General features: G+C 47.1%; 1 protein-coding gene across 2 annotated transcripts in view; it reads right to left on the bottom strand.

The window, feature by feature from the left end:
* Positions 1-961: 961 nt before the first annotated feature.
* Positions 962-18,999, bottom strand: part of ANTXR1 (ANTXR cell adhesion molecule 1) — a 90,298-nt gene continuing 72,260 nt past the window's right edge. For both annotated transcript variants that reach the window (XM_082072536.1, XM_082072535.1), the window contains one exon: positions 962-5,206. In XM_082072536.1, coding sequence (XP_081928662.1) covers positions 4,940-5,206 — 267 coding nt within the window. In that variant the 3' untranslated portion in view covers positions 962-4,939. The remainder of the gene's footprint in view (positions 5,207-18,999) is intronic.

Raw genomic sequence — 18,999 nt, forward strand, 5'->3', positions numbered from 1 at the left:
GAGAACGCTCTCTCTGGGTGGCTGTCGGGTGACGTGTGCTGCGATGGAGCACCGTGCGGCTCCCTGAGCGGGGAAGCCGAGCGTTCCCCGGGGCTGCGGGGGCAAACCAGCCCGCTTGCCTCTCACTACTGTGTTTTTCTCAGCTTTTTCCTCAATGTAGCGATGGAACTCCACACAAAGCCCAGCTGCGCAGCCACTTCTGTGTAAACACATCTCCTGAAAAAGCTCCCGCCAAGGCTTGGCAGGTTTGCATCATCTCTTCTCAGTTTGCGCTCTGCTGAGGTTTAACTTCCCTCGCGTTTTTGTTTTCACCTGTCCCCATCTGAGAAAAGCAACTATGGTCTCCATTTAAAAGGCACTTTTTGTCCGAGCGAGAGAGCGGGGCCTGTTGAGTACTGTGGCTTCCCTCTTTGCATTTCCCAGATACAAGTTTAAATAAAACACAGTGAGAAAGCTCCAGACTGAGCGTAGACGTGCGAGGTTGCTGAGGAGACCAACAGCTCACGTATTCAGAGGAAGCTAAAAAGGCTGGGCTGGCATGCTCTGCTCAAAGACCTGAACTGCTTCACGCTCCGCTCATCTTCTTTGTGGAATAAAATATTCCAGCGATATCAAAATTCAGAGGAGTTAGTGATAGTTAAGCGGAAAGGAAGAAAGGACTAATGTGAACGCGAGAGGAAACATGCTTGGTTATTTCTAGCAGTCATTACGCCTTGGTTACGGGGGAGTTAGCGAACATGAGCGGTTATCCTGGGTACCGGCGGGGAGCAGACAGACAGACAGACATCCAGATGACAACAGCGTTTGTCAGGCAGAAGCGCTCTGGGTGTCGGGAGGAAAATCACCACGTTCAAGTTCTCCAGGATGATGGAAATGCGGTTTTACGGGAAAACTCGTTGACCAGGGTTCTCTTGCCTCCTGTTTCTTTCTCTAGTCAATGAAGCTTCTGGAGCCCAACGCAAATTGGTGTAGTTCTTTAATAATAACATCAAGGTCAGCAAGAGTAATGACTGAATTAAACAAATGACACATGCAACAAACAGAGGGAGTAAAAACATCATTGCACAGCACTGGCTGAACTGACAATGTAATTCAACATGGAAACGGGAGGCTTGGTTCTTCGCTGCATCAGCACCACATATAAGACCATTTTACCCACTGGTTACCCTCAATTCTTGCCAGAGCTCCCAGAAGCCAGACATCCCCCCCCTCCCCGAAATAAACAGTGACAGAAGATGCCTTTGCACACCGAGGAGAGAGAATTCGGATGACCACAAAGTTCATGTGGGTGAATGCTTCAAAATACAGCCAGCAAAATGTGTAACATCTCGGCAATTAAACCCAAATGGAATCTTTGTCAAACGCAGCTGTTTCGTCCTTTGAGGCTGCAAGACACTGACAGAAAGTTTTGCACGAAGGAAAAACAATGGGAGTAATCAAAGTGACGTCTTTAGAGCAAATGAAACAACCCTTTATTTAATGCCGTTAGACATCTGTTTATTGCTGTGTAGACCAGCCTATATGGGAGCATGTGCAACCAGAAAACAGTGAGACCTGCTGAAGTCCTTTGGAATTGCAGAGCAGATGTAGTGCCACTCAGCTCCTTTGGATCTATAATTACTTAAAAATGGGCTAGTGTGGAATGACAGCCTGTGTAATGTGTTTCTAGGAAGCTTTTATAGACAGAGAATACATAGGGTACCATATATCAGGATATGGTACACCAGCTAATTCAACCTCACTTACATAGCATTAATTGTCAGTGGAAGGTGATTTAAATTCACTATGATTGCCTCCCCATTCAGTTCCTCAGTTAACCTTGAGGGACCGGCATAAAGAGTATGATTTTTAGAAGCATGTGCGGTACTTTTGGGAAGCCGTTTTAGCAGCCACATTTAGGTCGATCCTAAATACAAGGCCAGGTCCAAAGTCCGCCACCAAACGTGCTCTGATTGTTCTGAAAACGTTACCAAGGGTCCCCCCAAAGCGATTCAACCCATGGGTGCTCTGCTTTGGCACCCAGTGACCCCACACCCGTTTCATTTGCCCACATCCCACCCTGGATCCATCCGCAAAACTCTTTGCCAATGGACCGAGGGAGCTCTAGCGCTTCAATTAATGCTATGTAGAACAGGTATTCGTCACTACAGGAAATATTTGTACATTTATTAAAAAGAAATACAACCATAAAGAAAAAAACAAATACAACAAGCACAGCTTGATACGATAACATGCCATGAAATGTCATTGGCTTTATAATAATTTACTACAACTTGAAAAATGTTCTTTTATCCACAATGGATAGGAAATGCTTCCATCTAACATATGGTAAGCATGCAGTAACAATATGTACAACAAAAAATTTGGAGTTGTTTTTTTTATTCATAAGCTGAATGACTACATAGGGGGTATTTTAAATTTAGTATTTTTTCTAGCCTGATCTAGGTTTTATTTTTCGTCTTTAATACCGTAGTGGGTTTTCCCCCTTAGTTTGGGGATAATGAAGATTTCTATATACATCTGCAAGAAGTTAGCTCTGGTCATGGAGTATAGACTGCTCTTATTTTTCCCCAGCAGTAGGTTTAATTTATTGCTTAATTGACTTTAAAAAAGAATTCTCATTGCCACATTGTTGAAAATTAATTTCCTTTCCAAACTTTTTTTATGCAACACTGAGGATCCGTTAAGAGAAATATCTATTGATCCTGTATTACACTAATCCCCGTTCTTACATCTTTCAGCGTGAAACCAAATCAAAGAGCTATTTAAGCAGATCCCATCCATCACAAGAGGGAGTCCAACCAAACTGGTGTCAAAAGCTTCCCACTCCCACCTATGATCACAAAGTCGTCTCGTTGAACGAACCGTGGCCTGTAGCTGCTACAATCGCACATCGCGAGTAGTAAAACTGTTGGTTTTACTGCTAAGAGGGGACTGCTCTGTGCTGCCTGCAGACAAAACAGCGATGAGGGAGAATTCATCAGGAATTTGCAGACCCGCCAGCCCGGGCTGTAGATTGAGCCTCGAGATCCATCACGACCAATGTATTTATTTCAGCTCAGAGATGACACACCGACCTGGCGGTGGGTAAGGCTGGGGAATGACAGACAGACTGACTTCATTCACAAACATCCTTACCAAAAGGGTCCCAGGTCAAGTCTCCACTGGGTCTTTTTTGTCTGTTTCTTTTTAATTTTGAGCATTTTTTTTTAATTTTTCCTTTTTTTTTTTGCTAGAAAAGCGAGACTTAGTATTTCCAACAGCACTGGAGTACTTGGCAAAGCATTTCCTTACCTGGTAAAAAATGCTATGATTATGAGAACCCTTAGATATTCATAGAACTGCAGCTACGAAGCCGGTTTACCTCTCATGACTTCACAATTTCCAGAGAGAGTAGTTTAGTGAGAACTGATCCTGACGGTGAGTTGAAGAGCCAGAGGTCTGAGGTGCTGAGTGATCTCACCTATTTCTAGCACTGTGTTGCAAAGGCAGGTGCTCGGAAGGTTTACTATAGGATAAAACATGTGCGTGTGCAATATCGTGGAATACGGGGAGGGGATCCCACAAAGGTGAGGCGAAAGCGTGGAGAAATGCAGCCAGTGCATTTCTGGGCAGACTGATTCCCATCTCGCATGTCCGGTGTGTTGATTTTTGCCTCAGTCAACAACCGCTAATGGAAGTGATGTTGTTGAGTTGACAAGAGCGAGTAAGCACGCTGGCTCTTCTTCACTATGAGTTTGGAAGGCATCTGCTACTTATTCAAAAAAAGATAAATAAAGAATAAAAATCCAAGTGGAAACATTTCTAGGGCAATTTGCAGAAAAACCAGAAATGCATCAGTGGTAACCATTTCAAACCGACAACAACAAGGAGCCCAAGCAGACTGGATTTAGAGAAGCTGATACACCTAACCTCTTGGTTATATTCAGGAACTTTCCTTTTAAAATGTAAACCAGCATTAAATTACGCCGCCAAACTGCAGAGCTATTAGATGGACGTAATTAGTCCAAACTGAATGCAGAGACTCTCTGTCTACTACACCTTTCCCAGATTCCTTTGCTCGGTTGTTATGAACTCCTCTGTAGCGCTGAAGGCTGACCGGTCATCAATTACTCCTTGTCCTCAGGGGATGGGGTCAGAGCCTTGTGACAGACCGACTGGTTTATTTTTCCACGTAATTAGTTTTCCTAGTGGCACTCCATTTCCATTCACCTGCACTTCCACATATGAACATACGCAAATCCAGACACCAGAGACCTACCCCTTCTCCTTTCCAGGCCCTCCGAGATGACAATACCTTCCCTTCTCCAATTCACGGTCCATGGGAACAGCTGCCTGTCATCAATTCTGTTCAGATTTACAAGGCTTTCCGTACTCGCAGACCTGCTGTTGTCATTATTTGCTTGGCAGCTGGCATGTGAGCAAGACATGATCGGCTTTCTGTTATATACCATGAGTCTTGTACCATGAAGCTTGTGCAGTTGTCTCCCAGTAATTAGCCGGGATGTCTGCACTTGGAAGAGTCTTTTGCAGTCGTTCCCCGAGGAGAATTGTCTTTCCGACAGTTTCCTCTAGTTATTCATTCATTTTCTTTAGTATATCCTGGAATCACCATGGTACGGCACAGGGAAGCGTCGGGGACAAAGAAGGGGGAGAGCCTTGCTGAAATCGCTGGAGTTATTTGCCTTGTTCCTGCAGTCTCTTGGCTTTTCTTGCTTTGATAGTTTGGTGGCACTGATGCACGAGGGATTTTAAAAAACAAAAGAAAACTAAAGGAGAAACGTGACTACAAAGTCGTTCATTCTGTTGGCACCCATTGAAAAAATGGTCCGGCTTCCTCTAGCCCCCTCCACCCCCCAACCCGAAGATGGATGTGATACAGTACTGCTGAAAAAGCCTCTCGAACGCTTCTGGAAGAGCCGGGAGCAAGGGCAACCCCCTAGACTGCTGGGCGAGGGGGGGGACGAGATGGAGGGGGGGCCCGGTTGGGTGGGGGGGCCTGCGGGGGTGGGGGGAGTGGGGGGAGTGTGGAGGATGGGGACGGGGTGTGGGGTGTGGGGGAGCTGGGTGCAGGGGGGGTGTAGATGGGGGCCGGGGGGTTGTAGATGGGCGCTGGAGGTGGAGATGCCGGCGGGTACGCGTTGTTCAGAGGGTATTTGGGTGGGGCGTCCGTGTTCTTCACTCTGGTGAAATTGATGCAACGGCCCTAAAATAAAAGAGAAGAAGTGGAAAAGCTGGGTTACCCATCGAGGCAACGGCATTGCAGCTGAGATACCCGCCCGGCTGAGTGGAGGTGGATGTTCCCTCTCTCGGAATCCCAGAATGTCAGGGGTTGAAGGGCCCTGGAAAGCTCATCCAGTGCAATCCCCCCATGGAGCAGGAACACCCAGATGAGGTTACACAGGAAGGTGTCCAGGCGGGTTGGAACGTCTGCACAGAAGGAGACTCCACAACCCCCTGGGCAGCCTGGGCCAGGCTCTGCCACCCTCACTGGGAACAAGTTTCTTCTCAAATTTAAGTGGAACCTCCTGTGTTCCAGTTTGCACCCATTACCCCTTGTCCTGTCACTGGTTGTCACCGAGAAGAGCCTGGCTCCATCCTCCTGACACTCCCCCTTTAGATATCTGTAAACATGAATGAGTCCCCCCTCAGTCTCCTCTTGTCCAGCTCCAGAGCCCCAGCTCCCTCAGCCTTTCCTCACCCGGGAGATGCTCCACTCCCTCCAGCATCTTTGCTGCCCTGCGCCTCAGAGATGGAGAAGAGCAAGTCCTGTGCGGAGCAACCACGAGGTGAAGCCCTAACAAGAGCTTTTGTAGCGAAAGAGGATTAAATCCTCTCATACTGTTTTCTGACTCCAGGATCTTTAAACAGAACATCAAGACCTCCAAGTCGTACTGAAGCTGCCAGAGCTGGCAGGAGCTGTTTGTGTTCTCCGGTCAGTGCCCGGCTTGTGGTCCCTCTGCCCACACCTCTGTCTTAACCTTCCAGCAGCATCAAAGCTGGACTTTGCACCTTTGGAGCCTTTCTCTCCTTCAAATATCTGGGTTTTGTGTCCTATTTCTAATCATTTGCCAATCAGGCAAAAGGGGAGATTTGTTTAACTAAGACAGTTCGGATTTTTTCCTGATATACATCCATTCTTCATTAGGATGTCTTGATATTCTAGTGCTTGTGAGAAGCCAATAAACTGCTTTTCTCGCTCTTTGGTGCTAAGCTACAGTTTGTTGTACATTTTTAAACAAAACCTTTGCCCTCTGAGCTGTTCTTTGTTTCCTTTTTCTTCTAAGTTCCACCTGCAAAAGATCCCACTGTAAATACTCAAATGTCAGAATCAGCACTACTGTATTATGGATTCATTCTTTTAGATATGAAATCATCCAAAAAAGCACTAGAGGATTTCTGAGTCCATACTTTGTCTTAGGATTTGTGAGCATGAGCTTATTTTCTGTTCTCCTCTTTCCTCTCCCAAAGTAAATGTTTTTTTCCTGGTGAAAAAATGCCAAATGGAGCATGGAGCCCATGCCGGCTGGAGTTGATCTGCTGAGGTTAAAACAACGGTCATTTTAATCCTCTGCACGGCTCTTTGTCTCCTCCCTGCTGCACCAGCCTACGGGCAAATACGCTGCAGAAAAGGGACGCAAAGCGAAGTGAGGGACGTGCTGGTAGAAAGGCAGAAGGTGCTGCAGAGGGGTTTGACAGGAGTGAGAGGAGCTGGCGTGGCATATAAAGAGATACAGACATATAAAGAGACAGCACAGCTCCTCTCCAAGTGCTCCGCCACTTCTGTCATTGTGCTCTGTGGATGTGAAGAAACATCCGTCCGAGCCTCGGCCGCTCGGCGTTGGAAAGTGGATTCCTTGCAAAGCGCTGAAGCACGCGGAGCAGCCCACAGCTGAGCGCAGGCTGCCTTGTGCAAGCAAAGGTTGTTTAAGGAAAACAAAGATTTAACGGGACCTCGAACTGCATCGAGTTCAAGACGAGGGCATCGCAGCGGCTGCTGAACCCTCTGCACGGCTTGATCTCTGGCTTCAGCTCAGCGATCAGACCCCGGGGCAGAGCAGAGACCCACGCACCAGTCACCAATACACCCTGGTGATGCCCTTCCTTGAAGATTCACCTTCTCTCGGTTAAACTTGTCCTACAGCACAACACAGAGGGGTCGGAGCGGCGAGGCCCGGGCGCTGCTCCCTGAGCCTCCCTGCAGCGGGGACGTGTTCTCTGTCCCCTGCACGGGACAAAATCCCAGCACAAAAGGAGGTGCCGGAGCGGGCAAAGCCGCTCCCCGGGAACGCCGCGCTCCCTCCGCAGCATCCCAGCATCTCCCTGCTTCTATCTGCTCGCTCCGGGCTGGCGTCACTGCTTTTTTTGGTGTCACTTTGCGTTAACGCACTTTGCTGTGATTTTAAGTGAATAATGTCGGGCAATGCAGACAAAACCCCCTCCATGAGAACGTTTTCCTTGCTCTCGTTCCACGTCTCCTGCAATGCAACTTTAGTACTTTCAGACTATTACTTGCACAAGTTTTGTTTTCTTTATTTACGTTGAGAATGAAATAAACCCGAACAAAAAGCAGCAGTCCAGGAATCTCCGCCAGAGAACAAAAAGCTGCAATTGTTTTTTTGTGCGGAGAGATAACTCCGTCTGGATGCTCCAGGCGTGAGGTTATGGTGCTGCTGATCCAAATGGAACTGAGCACTGATGCGGTGAGGCTCAGGAATCTTCGGCTTTGGGGCCAGGGCAGGGCTTGAGGACTAAAAACCATCTAGTACCCATCGCAATGCCCAAGCCATGGTCCAAAATGGTAAGAGTACATCCTGTGGGCCAGCAACGATTTGACTTCTTGTTGATGAAAACTGGCTTGGATAGATCAGCGGTGCCATTATAATAAAAAAGGTGCTAGAATTTCACACCAACCTATAGCTGCACTAGTTTTTGTAGTCAGCGATGACCTAGTGAGCCTGTGTCCATGCTTACACCCATGAGTAACGACAGCTCTTCTCCAGTAATAGGCTTGCTTTGAAATTAAAGAGCTCTCTTTTCAAACGGGACTAACCATCAACTGTCCTTGATAACTGTGCCCAGTCAAAAAGTTTGGGAACAGCTATTCTTGTGGCTTGTTTATACGATAAAGCTTTTCAAACTTCTACCACGTCAGAGTTCAAACCTTCCTCCCTTTAAAACAGGCCAGAGTGTGGCTTTTTCTCAGCATGCTGCTCCCTATCTCCTCCTATTTCCTTTGCTGCCTGGGTCAGCTGCTCTGCGCTGAACCGACAGTGACCTGCTTGGCAACGCTTTGCGCTACTGTGCAATGGGTGATTCTGCAGGGCATTCAACACGTGTGAAGGGCAGATACGCAGGACGGGCTTCCTCCTCCTCTCACGTGAACCGACAGACCGCCGAGTTCTTGTGTTTCGTGGCTTGACGTTTCTCTCGCCCATGCAGATTGCGGGGGAAATGCCAGACAGGAGTTTTCAGTCCAAATGGGCTGAAATGGACTTTGGCAGCTACGCTGCCTCAGAGGAGATGGAGAAGCCAAGATCTCCTAGGGGAGGAGAACTGTCAGACTGAATGACAAGGAGATATCTAGGAAGCAAATTACTATGCCATTGCACAGGAGAGGCAGAAAATGTGTTATTATTGCCCTGGGTACAAATGCAAAGCAGACCCAGGAGGAAGAGAGATACTTCAACCGGAAAGCTGGACGTTAAACAGAGCTTTAATCTTGTATCGAGCAGTATGACAACAGACACAAAAGCGCAGAGGTTGTGCCAGCCAGAATGTGACCACAAACAAGTAATCCTAGAGCTCTGGAAGAGCCAGGTTTCTCCGAAATGTGTGGCAAACGATGTGTTTTCCCACCTGCACTTACCAAAGGGGGCCCTGATTCACAGCTGGGCATCGAACCCGGCAATTGCAATAGAAAAATAAAACATCAGCATCATCGACCTACTCCATGGTTCAGCGCTGTTTGATCTGGAGAAGTGTCTGGATGAAGATCAAGTTGGCTGGCTAACCACCCATCCATTTAAGCTTTTACAGGGCTCTCCGTTGCCAGCACAGTTCAGTTCACCCCAGAGATAACAGAAGCTGATGTGAGCAGTAACAGACCCTCTAAATAAATGGGTCCAAATGCCTTGTTCAGCCTTGACATCTGAATGCAAAACTAGAGTGAGTGTTTGAGGTACTACAGGTAAGAGGAGTGCGGGATCTCTCCACAATCAGTGGCAACCTAAGGACCTTCACATGACTGTGATTTTAGGAGGGTCACAAGTTAGCAGCCCCTCTTGGCTGCCCACCGAGGTTTATCACCTCATTTAGGTGTCCGTATTTAGATCAGGGAGCTGGTGGCAGAACATCCAGGAGGTGGGGAACGAACCCATTTCCACTACATGCTACTTGGGATCCTGAAACAGAATTCACCTTTCACCCCAAGAGAAAAACCACTTCTGTTAGTCCTTCCAGCAGGGGACTGTAGCTGGAGACAGAGAATGAACGAACACAGGGAGCAGGGTGTATATTAAAAGGCTGCGAGGTTTTATTTCCCCTTCTGCAGCCACGACGCTTCGGGGGGGAAAGTCCCAGCTGTGCCTCAGAAGAGACAATTGAAGCAATATGGAGACATTACTGGATTTGAAATTTAGTGGAAGCAGCAAAATCAGCGAGGGCAATTCACTCTCGCATTTTATGTTGTTTTTCTAGAGATTTGCAGGCACATGCATGATGAATTCTGCTTGGAGTGGCCTTGCTCTTTCACTTTCAACAGCTCATTATCTCAGGGATGGAGGGAGGCAGCACCGCGCTCAGGACAACGAGGCTCTGAGCCGCGGGAGGCTCGTCTCCTCCTGTCTGTGGGCTCTTTGCATGCGGGGTGCGAGCTCTTCCTTTTGTTCCCCACATCGGGCTGGCTGCGGAGGGCTGCCAGGCCTCAAAGAGGAGGGTGGGATTTGGGGCAGGGGGGTAGGAGGCTATTGAGGTCATAGCACAGGGTGGTGGTTGCTGAGTGTTCAAGAGAGCGAGCTGGAGCATTTGTGCCGTGGATGCGGATCTGGCAAGCAGAGGTGCAAAGAGCAGCAGATGCCTCGGCCAAGCTGTGGCATTTCCTAGGAACTCCACAGCCTCGGCCAAGCCACTTCCCACCTCCTCCTGCCTCTCTGCTTTTATCTGAGCCTGGAAACTAACGGGGAGAGGGACTATCACTGAGAGCACGGTGCACAGATTGCGACTGGGCACGTTGAATCCAGCTGCAGGGAGGATGGACACCGCAGTGTTTCCTTTCTCTCTAACCAGGGTGCTCTCCGGCCCCCATTGCAGCAGGACTCAAACCAGGAGGATGATTTTTCTTTTGCTCCATTTCGGCCCCGCTCCCTGTGGTTCCAGCTGTTCAGGGTGAGGCTCACACGGTGGAAAGGCAATTTAGGAAAGGTATGTCGGTCCAAGAGCGGTGACATGCCCTCCACAGTCCTAAGAATGTATCTCTTTAACAAAGGAAGACAGAGCACATTTTTCCTGAAATGAAGATGAAAAATGTTTCTGTTTCTCTTGGTTTCCTATCAAGCTGGAATTAATACCTGGCAAAACACCAACATTTTAAGATCATAAAGCACTGGGACTGGCTTCTGAGCTCCTGGGTTTAAAAGGAGGCACTGGAAAAGATACGACCCTTAGTGTTATTTTGTATGGATCTTTAGTAATTCAAACGTTCCATAAACAATATCCTGGTTTACGCTGTTGTTATGAGAAAAAGAAGAGAGAAATAAAAAGATATACAGAAATAAGAGAAGAGGAATAAAACGGAAAAGAGAGAAAAAAAATATGTAAAAAATAATGTGGGATTTGATACCTGATTCTGAATCAAGCATGCACAAAAACTTGTAGGAGATAGGGGCTAAATGAGTAACAGGCAAACACTAAATATATTAAATAAATGTGAGAGTTACCACTAGTGTCTGCAAAGAGATGATTTACTAACCTGTAGCTACTTCAAGAGAAGAGAAGAGAAGAGAAGAGAAGAGAAAGAAGAGAAGAGAAGAGAAGAGAAGAGAAGAGAAGAGAAGAGAAGAGAAGAGAAGAGAAGAGAAGAGAAGAGAAGAGAAGAGAAGAGAAGAGAAGAGAAGAGAAGAGAGAGGAGAGGAGAGGAGAGGAGAGGAGAGGAGAGGAGAGGAGAGGAGAGGAGAGGAGAGGAGAGGAGAGGAGAGGAGAGGAGAGGAGAGGAGAGGAGAGGAGAGGAGAGGAGAGAAGAGAAGAGAAGAGAAGAGAAGAGAAGAGAAGAGAAGAGAAGAGAAGAGAAGAGAAGAGAAGAGAAGAGAAGAGAAGAGAAGAGAAGAGAAGAGAAGAGAAGAGAAGAGAAGAGAAGAGAAGAGAAGAGAAGAGAAGAGAAGAGAAGAGAAGAGAAGAGAAGAGAAGAGAAGAGAAGAGAAGAGAAGAGGAGAAGAGAAATGAATGCTAAAGTCTCCCAGCCAAACCCTCCCTACCAAAGATCCCCGATGCTCGAGTTGAAACCTCCACAAACATCTGTGAGGGCGACGAGCGGGGAGAGGAGCAGGGACAGGGCGCGGGAGTCACGGCTCTCAGCTCTGAACCCCGTGGCACAGGCCATGTTTGTAGCCACCGTGCTGGGGATGCCCTGTGACAGTGGTCTTTGCATAGGGGGCTCTACAAAACCTCTCCGCAAAACTGGGTCCCTTTATGCCCGGATACTGGGAAAAGACCAAGGTGCGAATAATCCATATGTGCTTCCCGCCAATATTTTATCACTTGGGAACAGCAATTGTTGGGGAGCTCCTGGGTTCCCAGAGGGTTTTGCTGCTCTGAGCGCCTATTGAGATAAGCCCCACAATACCAGGTGGATTCTGCTATGTGGTAGGACACTATGAACCTGAAATATCCCTGCTTGCACGACCTGAGCTGGCAGCGTGTTGCCTTTTACATCAGAAGGGTGTCTGGAGGCAGTTTTAGGAAACTGTTAACAGCTTCTGGCCTTTGTCAGCGAGATCCATCTGTCCTGAGCGCGCCGGCAGTGCCAGGAAACGCTGCCTCCTGCAGCAAGCACGCTCATTATACGGCTACCTCGGTATCTGTTAGTCACCAAACAACTATTAAAACTGTCTCATTTCGTGATAAAACATCACCGCAACAAAACCATTCCCATCTGTGTCTCATTACTTAATACAGGCCCTAGAACTCAGTGTTGCTCGTGAAACCTACCGCTCCAAAGGCATTCTTGCCACCTTAGCCACTCTATAAATAATACATTAGAGGCTTGACCTATTTTCTCCTAAAATTAAGAGGAAGACTTTCATTGATAAGAACATCACTCCAACAGGGTTCTCATAATCTGGTGTCTTATTTCAGAGGCAGCACTGAAAACTATGGAGACTTCTGGTTTACCTTAAAAACCCTTGTGAAAAGAACTGCAGAGTTATAAAGTTTGCAGCAAGATCCAGAGTTCTCTGTCAGATCTCAGTGCTACACATCATGATAGATTTGACCTTCTAACTCCCAGGAACAGAGTGGTTCAAAATGGTGTTTCCTTCTGAAGCCACTAAGGCAGTAGGATTTATTATTATATTATTATCAAAACTAATGACAAATGATCTTACACATGGCCACTGGAATCTAATTCTATCAAGCACCGTTTCCCATCCTGTCTGAATTCAAAAGGTAACAAGAAGCAGAAAAACTACCTTACTTTCTTCGATGTCTTGATATGGTTTGGTCTATTCAGATGTATTTCTGTTACCTTGTCCTGTTCAAGTAACACCAGAGCAATATACATTGAAGAATAAGAGGAAACTACTTTAAACACCATGAAGTATTGCAGCTTTCAGAGATCTCTCACAGAATTTGAAATAAGTAAGAGCTTATTTAGAGTATCAGCTCAGTCGCATTGGCTTGTGACTACATCTTGCATATACCCGTGTATACAGCACTGCCTCAAAGGGCCCCCCAATACAAAGAATGGTTCTGAGAGTTCAACCCCCAGTTGAAATATCACTCGTGAGCTCACTCATTGCTCCTCATCCGTGCCGGGCTCTTCAGACCTACCACAACCCACACAATACCCACTGCTCCGCCAGGCTCTGGGTCTTGATTTCTGTAATTACATTATGCAGGACTGAACCAGCTGGGGAACCTACTGAAAAGAAAACATTGGGTGCAAACTCCTCCAGAAAGTGAAACAAGAGGATACAAGCGTCTACCTCGCCAAATTCAAGCGTGGGAATGAGCCCGATAGCCTCAGTCTTTGGGTCATGTCGGAGTTGGGAGTGTGGCTCTTAGTGACCAGTGGGCATTTGTATGTCAGCAAACAGGCCTGATTACTTTAGCAGGACCTAGTTGTGGCTTATTTACACTGCAGGCTGTCATTTCCAGGAAGATGTGGTCATTCTTCCCATTGTCTTTCTGCAAAGAGGTAGTTAGTCTTGGAGAAGCGCTGAGTGACACATCAAAGACGAGGCCTCAGCCCCAGGGTGAATAAGCAAACCTCCTGGGCACCGGAAAGAGAGGAACATTCAAACGAGAAACGAAACATTCTTTGGGCAATGATAACTGGAACAACTAGTCAAGAAAGAGCTTGCAGGGTATATTCTTCCAGAATTAAGCGACCTGGGGAGGATCTCTCTGGGTGCAACTTGTCCTTGGGCAAACAAGGTTCAGGACAGGATCTTCTGTGATGTGCGTGCGACAAGGACACAACTCAACGGCTGTTTTCACGTTACCTAATTCAGGAAAATCACCCTGTGCAGGGCAGCACTAACGCCTCGAGGAAATGAAAATGACTATCTGCTGAATATTGCCCTAGCGGTATTTAGTGAGACATCATTCCCATCCATGCAATCTGTTTGCTGGATTTGCCTTGGCTTCTGATGCAGATCTCTGACCAGCACTGTTAAAGGCATAACCTTGTAATTCTGTCTGGGGTGAAGTTTGCCCTGGATGGAGATACGACTGGGACGCTCCCCTTCATGAGCTGGCACAGAGCAGCGGTTCTCTGCTTTGCTTTCACAGCAAGGAGCAGTTTGCTTTGCGCAGTCTGCAGGCTGATGAGCAGGTCGCCAGCTTTTGGCTTTGGAGCTGTTAGTTCCAGGAAAAAGAGCTAATGTTTAGGTTAACTTTTCCATGGCTGTTAATGGAAAACCACACAGCAACAGTACGTGCAGAAAGGTTACAATTTTGTTCTCAAGCTTTGCAGCTTACCAACAAAAACCTGCTTAGACTCATCAGTGGGTAAAACAATAGCTCCTTACCAGTGTCTGCGCATTTTTGAGTGCAGAAAGAAGAATCATCAAATAGGCAGCAACATAGTGATGTGTAGGGGTGTGTGGGGGTGACTCGGGAGCCCACATAGCTAAGGATTGAATTAAGCTGTAGTTTAATCATCCGTTTCTGTGCCTTGGACTATAGGTGAAGCATCTGCTGTCAGTGCTTTTGTTTCGGGGTGGCTTTGTGTGCCTTGCGAGTCCCTGAGGGCCCTCTGATCGCTGATGTAAGACCCTCACGGCTTCTCAGCGCAGATGGACCCAAACACAGTCCAAGTTTCTCATCTGGGGCTGCTGCTCATTTTTAGGAATTTACTGCAATCCCACAAGAAAAAATGACTTTGCTTTCCATAAGGATAAGGAGAGTATGTCCAGCCCACTGCTGGAAGCTGCATGAGGGAAACAGAGCAGAAATGCAACATCAACGTTCACTCAGCAAGAAACACACATGGGAGAGATGGATTTTCTAGACGTTTGTCACAAGTTGTTATCTCTGCATCAAAATCCTGTCCTTTCTGCTACAGGAGCTCCACTCCCTACGTTTTTACTGATTTCTAAGAACCTAAACACCAACTGAACAAATCTGCGATGTTTTCTGGGAGAACTTACAAACCTAGACACTTGGCTGCATCTCGCTGCCCGGGTTCTGCGATTCTACCCCGTAGCACAGCGTTATCATCGCACCCAGGGCTTTATTCCAACAGTTATTTCGCTCACCCCACAGCTGCAGAACCACTCGCTCCACGCAGAGGAAAGTCTGAACCACGCTGTTCCATTGGCTTGTTTTGCCTTCTGCTCTTTAAAACGAACTACGAACCCCTTTTGTTTCTCAGCTCATTAGACTGAGAGCTGCCCTTTCCATGAGAAACCCACATCACCACCTAAGTGCTTGCACCCTAAACATGTGTACTCTGGCAAGCAGAAATCTATTCTGCAGGTTTTGCGCTGTTAGACACACCTGACGGTCTAATTCCCTGTCCCACTAGTCCAGAAGAGGATTTCTCTGACCCAGCAGGAGTTTTGCACCGTCCCCCTCACACGGTCCCATCTCCAGAGGCAGCACTTGCCCCGGCTCCCACACGTATATTCCATTTGGCTGGAACTCTGCACTGCTCCTGCTTTGGAAGCACCATGGGAGATCACAGGATCCCAGAATGTCAGGGACTGAAGGGCCCTGGAAAGCTCATCCAGTGCAATCCCCCCATGGAGCAGGAACACCCAGATGAGGTTACACAGGAAGGTGTCCAGGCGGGTTGGAATGTCTGCACAGAAGGAGACTCCACAACCCCCCTGGGCAGCCTGGGCCAGGCTCTGCCACCCTCACCGCGAATAAGTTTCTTCTCAAATTTAAGTGGAACCTCTTGTGTTCCAGTTTGCACCCATTACCCCTTGTCCTGTCACTGGTTGTCACCGAGAAGAGCCTGGCTCCATCCTCCTGACACTCCCCCTTTAGATATCTGGAAACATGAATGAGTCCCCCCTCAGTGTCCTCTTGTCCAGCTCCAGAGCCCCAGCTCCCTCAGCCTTTCCTCACCCGGGAGATGCTCCACTCCCTTCAGCATCTTTGTTGCCCTGCGCTGGACTCTCTGCAGCAGTTCCCTGTCCTGCTGGAACTGAGGGGCCACAACTGGACACAAGATTCCAGGTGTGGTCTCCCCAGGGCAGAGCAGAGGGGCAGGAGAACCTGCACATAGAGGTGTCCCTGCTCACAGCCATCACTGCTGCTAATCCTTCACATTTACTAGAGTTCCAGCCTTCATTTTCACAAATGCTTTGGGAATGAAAACACATTGGATCAGCCTCATTCAGAGGACAGGAAAAGCCCCTGGTAAATGGCAGGTGGTTAAGTGGCTTGGTCAAGGCCACTCTGGGAGTCGGTGGCAGAGCGCGGAGCGACCCCAGTGCCCAAATCCCAGATGCTGCTGTACAAGAACAGCCCAGTTGGACATTTAGGTCTAGAATCACAACAGCAGGATGCAAATTCAAAGAGTTATTAGAGGTTTTGACATTCCACTGCAGTACAAAAACATGAGTGCAATCACAGGGCAGAGGGAGTTTTGTAAACCTTTGTTGAAAAACACTGCTTTGCTCTAGTGAAGATTCATGCAATTTGGCTGAAAAATGATCTCATTTCATACTCTGTTCTGTTTATATCAACATTTTTATGTCAGCACATGCACACACACACACATTCTTCCTTTCATAGGAGAAAGAACAATCGGGATCACTTTAATGAGGACATTTTCATGTATTTTGTAGACTCATCTCCTCGTCATAACTGACCACAATTTGTACCAGATCTGTTATCACTGAGATCTAACAAGATATGAGCTCCTGTGATTTCACCAGTAAACTTGCAAAACTAGTTTCAGAAAAAGCTCCTTTCCCTGCGTCTTCGTTAATTGAAGTAGGATACATCTTTACACATAATTACACATGGGTTTGTTGTACTTTTTATCCAAGTTTGTACCCACCTCTATCTATATTTACCTATACAAACACAAAACTAAAATGCAATTAAAAAATTAAAATATAAATATCAAATTAAAATATCATTGACTCCCAGATGGAGATGCTCCTGGCCAAGTCTGAGCTTGAAACGCGTTTTAACAACCTTCTTATAAATTCCTGACAATGCTGATCAAGGAAATGCAACTCACACTTCAAAGAGACACCAATTATCTGGATGCTGTGCTTAGCGAGCAATTAGCAGAAATACGCATTCCCTTACTCCATTATAAAAGCGATAAGGTTTTCTAAAAAATACATCTTTTTACATCACCCCGTCTGATGATGTTTTGAATGTAAAAATAACCTCATTAATGCTGACAAGAATGCAAACCTAGTCTCTCGAAAATGTGAGAAGACCACAGGAATCCCATGTGACTCTGACTTCCTTGCCTGATTGGAAACATCTGCGTCTGTTGGTAACCTCAGACCATTGCCAGGTTTGACTCCAAAGAAGGAATTTCCCAACCTTTTTGTGCATCTCAGCCTCTCCGGGTGCACTTCAGACCAGGTCCCGAACATCCCCGTCTTCTCCAACGCGCTGTGGCTGATACAAGTCACCTTAACCTTGATTAAAGGGTTCAGGGCACGAATGGACCAGAGGCAAAGGGAAGGGATTGTCCGAGGTCACAAAGACTGGAATCTAAGCCTCAGTCCCTTACATTATCCACCGTGATGTATATAAATTGCAAATGTATTAGTCACTACCCTTGAACTAATGTCTTGTTACAAACTGATGTGAACTTCGGAGCATGGGACGTCTTCCTTGGCAATTTATATGGTAACTCGGAAGCTGCGTGGGCTACAGCAGATAAACATTAAAATCAGTCAACTCAGTATTTGAGGCTGAATCCACGTTTCATTCCACGCAAGTGACTTTTTGAACAGCTCAGCTCCTGCGCTTGCAGTGGATAAAGTGAGTGATTATAGCAAGGACTGCGTATACATGAACGTGATGTAACCATGGGATGAAGTTCAATTCCTTTTCAAGCTGCGAGGCAGACAGAGATGCCTTTCGGTTCCTTTTCATCTGGCTTCACTTTTTTATGTTGACCAGAGGGTGAAGTAAGGTGCCCATCTGACAATACCAGGAGTCTGAAATCTTCCTTCTTCGGGAAAGAGAAAGTGCAAATTGCTTTCAAAACAGCTCCTCTTTGTAGCTTTTAGGAATATCATATGATCAAAGGCTCCTTTCTGCAAATTTCAGGCTAATTTTTACTAGCCATACATTTAGCCTGCAAGGATTTGAATATTTCTCTAGCCCGAGGAGGCACCACGCGCTGGGTTGTAATGTGGTGGCTGTTGGAGGCTGCTGGGTGCTGCAGGATGCTTTGCTGCTCACCGGTGCTGTGGTTCCAGGGCACGGCCACGCTGCTGCGGCTGGTGGTTTGCGCAGCGCCGGCAGCGTGGGCACCGTGGTTCGCTGCTCAGCAACTCAGCAACTTGCAGCTTGTGTGATGAAGTCGAGACTTGGAATGGAGCTGGTTAGTCTGAAACTCGCCTGGGTGAGCGCCAGGCAGGTGAACCAGAGGGCCCAGCCCAGCACTCCCACCAAATCAAGACAATTAAATTAAACAGTATTCCCTGAAAATAAAACAGTTTCAGAACAAATATGAGGCGTTGGTACTTATGTAAAAAATGTTCTTTAAGCGTCAATGATTGTTTGCTGCTACCCTTATCTACAGTCACGCTGAATAAAGCTATAGTTAAATGGAAAGTTAAATGTATGCACAAGGTGTTAATGTCTACAGCTTATTATTTGTGGTCTCTCAGAGAAAGCAAAAGTAACTACAAATAGCACTATGCCAGAAACTGGTTTCTTGACCAGCAACGTTGCTTCAGCATGCAATGAACTGGATCATGCCAAAGTGGCCACTGTTGTTGATGATAAGAGGCTTTGTATTTGAATATGGCACAGAATCCCAGAACGTCAGGGGTTGAAAGGGCCCTGGAAAGCTCATCCAGTGCAATCCCCCCATGGAGCAGGAACACCCAGCTGAGGTTACACAGGAAGGTGTCCAGGCGGGTTGGAATGTCTGCACAGAAGGAGACTCCACAACCCCCTGGGCAGCCTGGGCCAGGCTCTGCCATCCTCACCACGAATAAGTTTCTTATATTTAAGCAGAACCTCCTGTGTTCCAGTTTGCACCCATTACCCCTTGTCCTGTCACTGGCTGTCACCGAGAAGAGCCTGGCTCCATCCTCCTGACACTCCCCCTTTAGATATCTGGAA

This window comes from Streptopelia decaocto, assembly GCF_964273445.1.
Source record: "Streptopelia decaocto genome assembly, chromosome: 25".
In the NCBI taxonomy this organism is placed as follows: domain Eukaryota; kingdom Metazoa; phylum Chordata; class Aves; order Columbiformes; family Columbidae; genus Streptopelia; species Streptopelia decaocto.